Source organism: Sinocyclocheilus rhinocerous, unplaced genomic scaffold (genome assembly GCF_001515625.1).
Source record: "Sinocyclocheilus rhinocerous isolate Xijiao unplaced genomic scaffold, SAMN03320098_v1.1 scaffold706, whole genome shotgun sequence".
NCBI classification, from domain to species: domain Eukaryota; kingdom Metazoa; phylum Chordata; class Actinopteri; order Cypriniformes; family Cyprinidae; genus Sinocyclocheilus; species Sinocyclocheilus rhinocerous.
Window position 1 is genome coordinate 399,264 of NW_015632479.1, and position 12,602 is coordinate 411,865.

A 12,602-nucleotide genomic window follows, 5' to 3' on the forward strand; every position below is an offset into this window, starting at 1 on the left:
TAAAAATCGACGCGTTTCAGAAAGGCGGGGCATAGAGGAGAAACAATAATGTACAGTATGTGGAAAATAATGTGTTTTTTGAACCTTAAACCGCATAAACACATTTCATTACACCAAATACACAAAATAATGTTCTTTTTTAGCAACGTCATATGACCCCTTTAAGACCCACTGTAATGCACGGATCTAATATAATGTTGTTTTTCCCCAACAGTTCCCCAAACGTTCACTTAAGACATAACATATTTATTTTTTAATAAGTATCGGTTCAGGCACTGTTTAGGCACCGGAACTGTTTTAAAAGTATTGGTTTGGCACCGGTATCGAAAAAACCCAAACGATACCCAACCCTAATTAAGACCCTCTGTAATGTACGGATCTAATATAATGTTGTTTTTCCCCAACAGTTCTCCAAACGTTCACTTAAGACATAACAGATTATGTTTGCGTGAATACTTAAATACTGTAATTCTGTATATATGTATCGGGATCTCGCTGTCAGAAGTGCCTTTATGCGGAGCTTCGGATGACAGTCAGCGCGAGAAACGAGCGGAAAAGGTACTCCTCTCAGAAAACGTACAAATAATGATAATCTTAGATGTTTAATTACTATTTGGAGCATTGGGATCGCTAGATGAGGGCTTAATGAACTAATTTTTGTGAAAACCTCAAATTCAAAATTTTTCAGAAATGTAGCTCAAAATTAACCCATTAACTCATTTTGCCAGCACGGGTCACATATTGTTTTAAAGTCTTAAATGAATTGAATCAAACTTTTAAGTAGTAAAATACAAATTTAGATGCAGTCTAAATAAAATATAAACTGCAAGCGCTCTTTTAAAAATAAACTAAATTAGAAAACAAAATGAGAAAATATTCCTGCAAACCAAAGCACAAATAAAACCCTGGACTGTCATTATGTTTTGGAAATAATAAATAAACAGAAAAAAAGTTATCACTCAAATGAGAAAAAAGAAATGATTTTGCACCAATGCCAACTCCATTTGAAACTGGCCTCATAACTTCATGTTCATAGTTATGAATAAATTATCTAGTCAGGAACTGACTTGAGCTCTGGTCGGTCGTTTTAAAAGTATTGGTTTGGCACCGGTATCGAAAAAACCCAAACGATACCCAACCCTAATTAAGACCCTCTGTAATGTACGGATCTAATATAATGTTGTTTTTCCCCAACAGTTCTCCAAACGTTCACTTAAGACATAACAGATTATGTTTGCGTGAATACTTAATTCTGTGTATATATGTGTATTTATCGGGATCACGCTGTCGGAAGCGCCTTTATGCGTGCGCTTCGGATGACAGTCGGCGTGAGAAACGAGCGGAGAAAAGGTACTCCTCTCAGAAAATGTACAAATAATGATCATTTTAGATGTTTAATTACTATTTGGAGCATTGGGATCGCTAGATGAGGGCTTAATGAACTAATTTTTGTGAAAACCTCAAATTCAAAATTTTTCAGAAATGTAGCTCAAAATTAACCCATTAACTCATTTTGCCAGCACGGGTCACATATTGTTTTAAAGTCTTAAATGAATTGAATCAAACTTTTAAGTAGTAAAATACAAATTTAGATGCAGTCTAAATAAAATATAAACTGCAAGCGCTCTTTTAAAAATAAACTAAATTAGAAAACAAAATGAGAAAATATTCCTGCAAACCAAAGCACAAATAAAACCCTGAACTGTCATTATGTTTTGCAAATAATAAATAAAGACAAAAAAAGTTATCACTCAAATGAGAAAAAAGAAATGATTTTGCACCAATGCCAACTCCATTTGAAACTGGCCTCATAACTTCATGTTCATAGTTATGAATAAATTATCTAGTCAGGAACTGACTTGAGCTCTGGTCTTTAAGGACAAACTGACAAAATATAATAGAAAACTACAGAAATTATTCTAATATCCTATTATCCATGTGTTTTTAATCATCAACTGAGTGACAGAGCACAAAACATTAGCTGTTTTTGTCAGTACTTGGAAACTGTTCTGCTTAGTTGGTGCAACAACTGCAATTTATATAATCTATTAAACTAAACTTGTTTTATTATAATATTGCATAAGTAAATGTAATGGTCTCTGTCCTCAGAGCCAAATCTTTCACATGTACTTACATAGACAAGTGTTTAAAATAAACCATTTTAGTTAGTCATGCATGATTTGTTATTATGTTAAGCAGCTGGCATTTTGCGGTCATCAAAGATAACTGCAATTTATATCATGTATTAAACTAAATTGTTTTATTATAATATTGCATAAGGAAATGTAATCGTCTCTGTCCTCAGAGCCAAATCTTTCACATGTACTTACATAGACAAGTGTTTAAATTAAACCATTTTAGTTAGTCATGCATGATTTGTTATTATGTTAAGCAGCTGGCATTTTGCGGTCATCAAAGATAAGCAGCAATTTATGCAGAGCACTGGCTGTTAATCAGGCAAAGAGGTTTAATGTGACGAGTTCAGATCAAAGTCAACCAGGTGAACCACACAAGTTTTCAGACTTCACTGCATAATTGCTGACATGAGGAGTATGCATTTATGCATTCTCCAAAACTTAATGGTTCTCCATTGGACTCAATTATCTATAAATGGCTTCTTGCATATAATCATATTTTCCTCTCATCCACACTAGAGTCAAACCGTACATGCACACCAAAGGTTAGCAGCCATGCATCACTGGTGAGAGATATTAGGCCAGCACCACAAAGCAGGGTTAGTATGAGAGAAGGAAGGGAAAGGATCAGGTTTAAGGTTGCCACATGAAGTCATTACAGACGGAGAACAGCAAGGACACGGAACTCCTTGACCTTTAGGTTTTCCAGGTCTTTCTCGTATTTCAGACGCAGCAATGTTGCATCCCCATCACGATCTCGCCGGTTCATTTCTTCAGTGAGTTCGGACACCCGGGACACGAGTTTCTGGATCCGTACTTTGAGGGAAGTGGAGTCCGATCCAGGCTCGACGGCATCCGTCAGCTCTTCCATCTCTTCACTGAAGCGTGCTATTAAGTCCTTACACTCCATCTCATGCTGCTTCTTCAGGTTCTCCATGCACAGCGTCAGAGAGTCGATCTCTTTCACGTTCTCCTCGGATCTCAGTCTCAGAGTCTCACCAGTCTTGGCCACTTCCCGTCTCAGCTTCTCCGCTTCTTGCTCATACGCCTCCTTTAATTCGCGCAGCTCTTTCTTATGCCTAGCCATCGAGTCCTGAAGCTGTAAGGCCTCATCCGGAGAGTCGATCGGTTTTCCTTCGATCTGAATGTGGGTTAAGTCTCCACTGACGCTCGACTTAACCCGCTTCTCAGACTCGAGCTGTGCTCTCAAATCAGCACAATTTGCACATGCAGACAGGTCTAACGGTTTCGCCCTTGGCGAGTTCTGCAGAACTACAAAGCACATGCATGTTATGTCCATTATGGCCTCACGAATGTACTCAGACCAGCATCTTTGAGAGCCACAGCTTGACAGAGTCAAAGCCAACGACTGGAGCTCCTCATGAGTTCGTTCCCTAAGAGCCGAAGCGGTTTGATTCAATAATGTCACTTTCTTCTGAATGACTTCAGCGAGAGTCTTCAGGACGCAGGGATCGCTGGCATCACTGAGCAACCGATTCATAATATCCGATTTCATCATCTGTGCATTTCCATCTCCAGCGCAAGTTGCAGGTTTTGAGTCACCTTGAAGTTCTTGGAGGTTGGAGAGCTTATTCATAAGCAGCAGCATCTTATTATCCACTATCATACGTTCTACAGCTTTTCTTACTGCTTTGGCCTCGGAGCCTTTCTGACAGTCCTCTAAACCAGCTAAAACCTCATGCAGAATCCTTCTCTCAAACATCTCCTTCATCATTCCTGCCTGATCCTCATCCGAAATATTGGTGTCCATGCCAGTGTTGGACAAATCCATCTTACTGCCAGTTACCAACAAGTCAAGCAGATGATTCAGAGACTTAGACTTACTCTTGAACTCTTCCGCGACTTCCTCAACTACACTTTCATTCGTGAGTTTCTGCATCAACTCTTGGCACCCACTATCTGTTCCTGGTTCACTACCAAACGTCCCTTGAGTTCCTGCCTTCTCCTTCAACGTCCTGATTTCCTCCTGAGCCTCTACAAGCATCCGACTACACATCGTCGCGGTCTCTTCATGCTTTGCATTCTGGGACTGAAGTTCTCTACAGACCTGCTCAGCATTTTGAAGCTGCTTCTCCTTCTCGGAAAGCTTAGATTGAAGGACCTCCAATTGCCGTTTGAGTTCGTCCGTCTCCACATCTAACTCTTTATCATCATTTTGGCTTTCTGCCACCTGAAATCCAAGACCCCTAAGCGTAGCTTCTTTAAGTTGCAATCTTTTCTCCGTATCTTTCAAACTATTACCAAGAGTCTCCAATTTAATAAGAGCATCTTGTAGCTTCTGTGACTTTTCGTGGAGTTCTCGCTCGTACACATTTTCCTCTTCTTGCACCTGGTTCATGTTGGCTTGTGGATATTGCTGGCTGCTACACAGTCGACAAAGCTCAGCATTCAGCCTGTCTATTTCTCGATCCGCTTCTCTCAACTGGTTCACAATTTCCTGATAGCGCTGGTTCAAAGCTATGTTTTCGTTCGCCAGCAACTCCACCTGCTGAGACAGATTGGGATGGTCTTCTCTCAAGCAACCCAACGCACACGGACTCTCCATTCTCTGCCTATGGACTCTTCCCAGCATGCCCTCCATGGTGACCAAACGAGCTTCATAGTCTCGGATAGAGTCTCCAGCCTTTTCCAAGCTTCTCCTCATGGTCTCATTCTCAATCTCCTGTTGGTTCTTGAGGCTTTCCAACAGTTTCTGCGTCATTTCGCCTACTGACCCACTTCTTTCCTGTCCTTGAGGACTTTCTACCCAAAGGTATTCGCTATGCGAGTGCATGAGCTTTATCAGCTCTCTTAACGTCAGAGGCTCACTGGCATCAATCAAGCTCTCGAGCTCTCTAATCTTTCCCTCGCTATCCTGAAGCATAAAGCTGATGGTTTTCTGAATGGAGTTTGAGGGACAGACCTCTGGAGTGGAGGGTTTTTTGGTGTCAGAAAGGTAAGGTTCCTCTGCGGGGCAGTGTGAGAGAGAAAGGCCAAGCTGTGCCTGCATGTTGCGCTTTTTCAGTTCTTGCAGCTGCAGGAGCTCTTTGGTTTCCTGGTACTTCTTTGTTAAGCTCTGAGCTTGAGAACTAACCAGTTCAGTCCTCTTCACCTGGGGCTCTGTCTCAAGACTCAAAGGGGACTCCAGCTTGGAAAAGGGACCAGACAGTTGGTTAACAGTCAGCACAGATGAACATCGCTAATCAATTGCTAGATTATAGTTTGAGGAAAATTCACATTTCATTACCACATCTGAGTCTAATCAATCTATGAAGTTTAAAGGGAGAGTCAATTAATTCAGCTTCTTTCATGGAATGAGGCGCATTAGAACGCTAGAAAATAATTAATGGCAAAAAGGTTAGTAAATCAAAACAGTGCATGCATATTAAGAGGTTAAAGAGATGTTTCTTAGGGTAAGTGATGCAAAATTAGTGCTAGCTAAGAATGCCAGAACGGTCACATGCCATCCAGTTAAAAGCCTGCAGGCCTTTTGTGGAACAATTTAACCTGAACTACTAAGCAACCACTACTGTGTGTGTTTATAACAAACCTTTTGATTCAAAGGTGAGTAAATAAATCCATAAAAGACAACCCTTAAAACTAGCTGGTGGAGATAAAAATGTGTCCTGGACAGATATTCACATTTGTGGATCAATGCCATGCTTTAGATAAAAATCACCACACATTTGCTTTTAATACATAAACGCCTAAACTATGGTATACTGAAAAGGTATCCTAAAGAAAAACAATAACTGTAGCTATTTAATGCCAAAACAAGTCAATAAAAGAATTTTGAGAAGTCTACATTAAGCTCAGAAAACAATGCAATGATATTTTGAACAAACACTAAAGACAAACATACACACACACACGCTACATGGAAGAAGTCAAGAATAAGGTTAAAATGAAATGAACGTTGGTTAAATATGAAACGTATCATGCACATACACATCTTTTCATATGTCAATGTTTAGGTAGCACTATACAGCATTTGAAATAATTTTCCACACCCTTAAGATATACTGATACCCAATGCTTTTGAGAAAATACAAATAGGGGACATATCTGGCACTGAAAACTATTTTTCTAACCTTAAACTATAGCATAAATACTACTAATAAAAGCATTGGTAACACTTTACTTAAAACCTTTAGTAAAACTGTTTTTAATGCATTAGTTTTTCCTTGTAATGCACCTTATCATGCATTGTATGATCTCATGAATAACTGTAACCGCACTTATAATACATTATCTATTCACTGTTACACCTTTAGAAAGTGTAATGCATTAGAACACATGACAACCAAACCTTAAGATATTATAATGCATTTTAACTTTGGTTACAATTGTTTATAAACAGATATAATGCACATTATGAATACTTTTATAATGCATTACACATATAGGCTTTAAGTAAAGTGTAACCGTTTTTTTTTTTTTATAATATGCTGTAAATGTTTTCCATTAACTTCAAATATGCATTGAGTATGAGTGTATCCGAGGGCACAGTGAGTCTACGTTCTGAGTGTGTTTTCATGCCATCATTGCACATTTATTCATTCATGTTCAGTTAATGTTAATCATTTCTATGTTGGAACATGCAATACAGCTTGAATGAAATTGAAAATTTTAATGTCATTTTGCTTGAACATGGCAAGAAGAATCTTAAGTAGAGGCAAAAAGAGCTCTGTTTGTTTACATGCAACGGTCTCTAGACATGCAAAGCACGCGTTTGCAGCTTCGATGATAAAGATGGAAGCCATGTGTTTGTTTTTCTCCTAATAATGACACACAATGTGTTCAATCAGGCAATACATGAATGCACTATGAACATTGTGACATAAATGTGGCCTACCGGTGAAATATAACCGGCACGGATCTGCTGTTCGCGCTGGAGAGCGTTCTTGAGCTGACCCTCCAGCTCCAGCTTGTGCTGATTGGAGTCCATTAACTGCTGGTGACAGCTCTCCAGCTGAGCTTTCAGCTCCTCGACCTAACAACATCCAAAACACAAAGAGGAGTTATGATCTCAAGCCACATCAGATTTCATTTTTCAGCTCTCAACGGTATAAATGTGTGACTATTCAAGTCGGTGGAGATATTAAACGAATCACGACACCGTTGTGACACAGTGCTTGCCTCTAATTTTAAATGCAAGTTTGTTTATATGAAGAGATTTATATTATTTATTTATTTGATTTATTTGACATATTTCAAAGTTCAATAAACGAGAAGTTAATACTGTTACATTTTAGACACAATGCTGTTAAAGTTGTCCGTTGAAATTTCGCAAACGAAAATAGTTCCAATCAAAGCCACAGCAGAACTGTTGTTGTTTTCCAAGTGACACACAGCAGTGATTCATTACTGAATGAATCGAGTGAGCCAATGATTCACTGACTCATTAATAAATGAATCAGTTGTTTGAACAAAACGGTTGAGTGAATAATTCAATGACTCACTTGCTTTTAGAGCACCATTTCATTTAAAAAAAGAACATTTCAAATTTGTTTCTCATTTAACACAATAATGACTTTAAAGGATGTTTTGAGGGGGTGATTTCTAAGCCCAATTTGACGTGCGATTAACTCGACAGCCCTAGTTTAAAGGAATAACTGTGCACTGGATTTTGAAGCCCGCACCCCTTTCCTGTAGCTCTCGAGGAGGTTCTCCAGCTCTGATGCGTCTCTGTTGTGCTGTGTGGAGGGCAAAGGCACCCGCCTCTCCTCCCTGATGGGCGTCTTCTCCACCTGCTGCCAGCGCTGCTCGATCTCGTCCTCCACTCTCTGCTGCCGCTCCTCCGATGGGGGCGGAGCATCTACCTGGACCACGCCCCCACTCTCGAAGTCCATCTTTGTGATGTCAGCGGCAGGATCGAAGGAGGAGCCGGTGACGCTCTCGTACCTCCTCCGCCTCTCCTCCCTCCTCTTGTTTCTCTCGGTTAGCTCGGCCTGGAAGGTGTCGGCCTCGTGTGCTCTCTGCTGCGCCAGAGCCTGGGCGATGGGACGAAACTCGGCCCAGTCAAACGTTTTGGAGCGTCCTTCTCGCCTCCGTTCCCTCGCTCGGCTCTTCTTCAATCCACCTTCCCGCTCTACCGAGGTTTCGGAGGACAGGGAGTCCTGCGTGACGTCAGGCCGGGCGAGACTCTCAAACGGGCCGCAGGAAGCGTGTTCATCCGTCAGGCTTTCAAAACATTTTATACACAAGACTTAAATATTTTAAAGACAAAAACACATTTTTGTGCTACTGCATCATGCACGGTGACGCACCTAGCAACATCTGGCGCAGTGGACGGCCTGACGTTTTTCATAACCGCTTGGATCCAGTTGCGGCGTATTCCCGCGGTCATGGCAGAGAGCGTGTGCACTGCTTCTTGAGTCTGGTGTGAGCAAAGATTGAGCACAAACAGATCAGAAGAAGCTTCTGATTAATAAACACTTCAAACCCTTGGAAAACAATAGAAAGACACACATCTGTCCCTGCAGTGGACAACTACATCACAAGGCATCAGAACCATGTACAACTAAAAACACCTTTATAACATGACAATTACAATAAAATTTTGATTAAATAAAATATAAAATATAAATGAACTAAATTAAACAAAAATAAAAAAATCCATAAAATAAAAACTCCATGAAATAAAAACAATGAAATAAAATATAAAATAAAAGGTGCATAAGATAAACAAATCTATAAAATAAAATTAAGCTCATAAAATTAAATAAAAAATATCCATGAAACCAAATTAAATCTAAAATAAAAAAGTCCATAAAATAAAATATAAAATGAAAGCCCATAAAATAAAATAAAAAAATAAAAAATCCATAAGACAAAAAAAAATCTAAAAAATACAATGGCCCATAAATAAAATACAAATATCCATAAAACACAACAAAAATAAAAAGTCCATAAAATAAAATAAAATAATACATAGAAAAACATCCATAAAATTAAAAAATTAAATAAACTAAAAAAGGCAATAAAATAATAAAAATAGCATTACATAAAATACAAGAAGATATAAAATAAATAAGCTTTGGACACACATGAATCTGGAAGCCATAGTTCCGTTGAGCTTGATATTCTGTAACATTGTAGCAGGTACTGAGGTCAATCTCTCCATCCAGATCAGACGCCTGTTCACAAAAAAACGTTGATGCAGTGAGAGAAATATTATGAATTACAGCAATCAGGCTGATTGACAAATCAGGGGGTATAAATGGCTATTACAGGGACTGTGATGTACCTCTTCAGCAATCGAATCCTTGTAATATCGTAGACTGTGATCTGTCAGCACAAACCAATACTTCTTCCACTAAAACAGAAATAATAAAATTAGATTATCAGAATAGATCAAATATAATCCCGATAAAAAATGGAATGTATCAGATCATTACAGAGAGCTCTTGGTCGCAGAGAATCCTGCATGCGTCTGGTGTATGGGTAGGTTGTTTTTAAGACATTTATACTTCTTTAAAGACTGTGCTGATAAAGTTGACAGGCTCTGCGCTTTTAACTTTGACCTATTGAAGCTGTGCGATCAAAGTGCTCTGCCCTTCAGAAGCATCAGTGCTTTGAGTCCAGACCATTTGAGCTGAACAACTCGGATCAACGTGAAGTCAGAAAGCAGATTCCCTTCTTCAGTAAATAGAGATGTGATGCATTTAACACCAAGAACTTGCGCTGAACATCAAATATAGAGGCCAATGACAATTCCACTGCTAAACTGATTTTTTATTTATTTTTTCATATTTAGGCACGTTAAGCCAGAACTTAATTTATAAGACTTGATATACAATAAATGATTTACAATATATTACACTATACCAGCAATGCACCAACATTAATATCCAGCCGAAAAATGAATTTTTGATTTTGAACGAAGATGTAAATCACTGACCAAAAATTTTACATTGAAAAAGCCATTAGCTTGATAGTTAGAAAAAATGTTTTTAATAAAAATTAATAATAATTTAATCATAATTATTTAGAATCAATCAATTAATAAATTAATACATTAAAAAAACAATAATAATATATATATATATATATATATATGCACAATATTATGTTTTCATTTTATTTTTTACTTATCCTGTTGTCTTCATTATTAACGTATGTTTGAATAAATCTGTCATTAACAAGTTATTACAGCCACCATTTAAATGTCTATATTGCAACAATTATTATGCATCATTAAAAATGTATAAAAACGGCCTTATGTGCAGCTTAAATGTTTGTATGTTAAATACGTTTGAATAAATAAAATGTATTTGCAGCATCACCACACAATACTACTACTAATAATACTAAACAAACAAAGGGTAATAAACAGAAAAAACATCTACATATAATAATAAAAATAATACTGAACAATTTTAATATTAAAAACGTCCTAAAACATATTTTTAGGAATTATAATTATCAAAAAAGCATTAAAATCTGCATCTTTTGTGATGCTTGCACGCAATTTATATTTTTATACCATAATTATCTAGTAGAATTATATTTTTTAGTACAATAACTGTGAAAACATGGTGAATATTCAACATATTGCCCAGCACTTAGATTCAGTATTTTATTTCCAAACACTACTGCGATCTAATCAGTGAGAGATTATTTTTGTTGATTGTTTTGAGAGAAGCACAGCCTTACCTGGCCTTGTTCATCCAGTTTCACCATCCAGCCCTTCTTGAAGTTCAGCAGGTCTGGCTGTAATCCAAGAGGGAAACAGTGGAGAATATAAACAGGATAAACACACACACTCCCACACACTCACACACACACACACTCACACTCATCAAATGCACAGAGAGAAGTGAGGAAGCACACAGAGCACAGAGAAACGAGAGGGCGACTGCCATTAGTCTGGGTAGAGAAACCAGCAGAGTCTTAAGCTTTAAGGCTCAAAGACATAAGAGTGTCAACCATAAAGAAAATAATACAGTTTAAAATGTGTTCATCAGTGTTATTTTAGCATCACTGAAATAGTAGTCTAGCTTTATTAATATTTTGAAGTCATTTTTAATGTTATATTTTCCATGTTGCGAGTTAATCTTAGTTAAAATTGTAATAATTTACATACTTATAGCTTTACATTTTTCGAATTAGATTTTATTTTTATATTTTCCATTTTTATTTTAATTAAAGTTTAATAGTTTTAGTCATTTTTGTTATGTGTTTTTGTCGATTTTATTAGTTTTTGTTTTTTAAAAACTGTTCATTATTTTTTTAAAATGGTTTTACTTTTAGTTATAAAGGCAGTTTAGATTAAGTTCCTGAAATATATATATATTTTTATTTTTTATAAATATAAAATCATAAATATCTGGGATATTTTTGAGAGTTGCACCAAATTACATTTTACAACCTCAACTCAAATTACGTGATATTTTTCAGAGACTTACTGACCTTGACAGTCATGAGGATTGGTCACACCACATGGCTTTTGAAAAGCTTTTCATTTTTGTTATTTTTTCCCCCTAAGAAATAATAAAATATTGTCCTTTTTTAATTTATAGGTAGATTAATAGGAAATGGCATCACTGTAGCCTGAACAACACATTAAAAAGGCAGCGATGAGTGAGTTTTGGACAGCAGAGATCTCCATCAGATGCTGACGTCTCTGTGAATCAAGATGTTCTTTACATCCTGCTGACTTAAATATTCCATCCATCTTTTCCTTCAAATCGTGCCAAATGCTGCTGCTCTCTTTGACCTTTGAACCTCAGAGAACAACAGAGCCATCGTGGAGGATCTGAAAGCGGTTCACCTCACACACACACACTCACACACACACACACACACACACACACAGATAGCTGAATGATGCGAGAGAAAGCAGAGAGACGGATAGTCTTACGGTCATGACGGATTCGGTGGTCCTGCGGTCCAGTGATTTGGCTCGTCTCAGAGGCGGCAGGGTGCAGGGATGGAAGTCTAAACCCTGCGCCGGGTCCGTCTTCTGATCCTGAACACAGACACAGCAGCAGATTTACTCTTTGAGATGTTTTAGTGCACAGGATAACGGTAAGGTAACATCATTATTACCTACTGGATAAGTTCTAGAAAACTAGAGAAGCACTCATATTAAGTCTGTCGATACCTAAAAGTACCTAAAAATAATTATTATTTTAATGCTGTCTGAAAACCAATAAATGGCCAGTATTCAAATGTTATACACTACTGTTCAAAAGTTTAGGGTTCGTACGATTTAAAAAACAAAATGTTTTTGATTAAAGTCTCTTCTGCTCATCAAGGCTGCATTTATTTGATCAAAAATACAGTAAAAATTGTGAAATATTATTATAATGTAAAACATTATAGTTTTCACATAGTTTTCTATGTGAATATGTGTTAAACTGTAATGTACTTCTGTGATGCGCAGCTGTATTTTCAGCATCATTACTCCAGTCTTCAGTGTCACATGATCTTCAGAAATCATTCTAATATGCTGATTATTAG

At 37.4% G+C, this 12,602-nt stretch overlaps 1 protein-coding gene across 1 annotated transcript in view; it reads right to left on the reverse strand.

Annotated features, from left to right (window-relative positions):
- LOC107742590 (myosin phosphatase Rho-interacting protein-like) overlaps positions 1-12,203 on the reverse strand; it is a 26,914-nt gene extending 14,711 nt beyond the window's left edge. Inside the window, exons 1-7 of the mRNA XM_016555633.1 lie at positions 12,001-12,203; positions 10,794-10,850; positions 9,385-9,453; positions 9,185-9,274; positions 8,405-8,514; positions 7,778-8,318; positions 6,991-7,128 (exon numbers count right to left, since the gene is read on the reverse strand). Coding sequence (XP_016411119.1) covers positions 6,991-7,128; positions 7,778-8,318; positions 8,405-8,514; positions 9,185-9,274; positions 9,385-9,453; positions 10,794-10,850; positions 12,001-12,006 — 1,011 coding nt within the window. The 5' untranslated portion in view covers positions 12,007-12,203. The remainder of the gene's footprint in view (positions 1-6,990; positions 7,129-7,777; positions 8,319-8,404; positions 8,515-9,184; positions 9,275-9,384; positions 9,454-10,793; positions 10,851-12,000) is intronic.
- Positions 12,204-12,602: the final 399 nt, after the last annotated feature.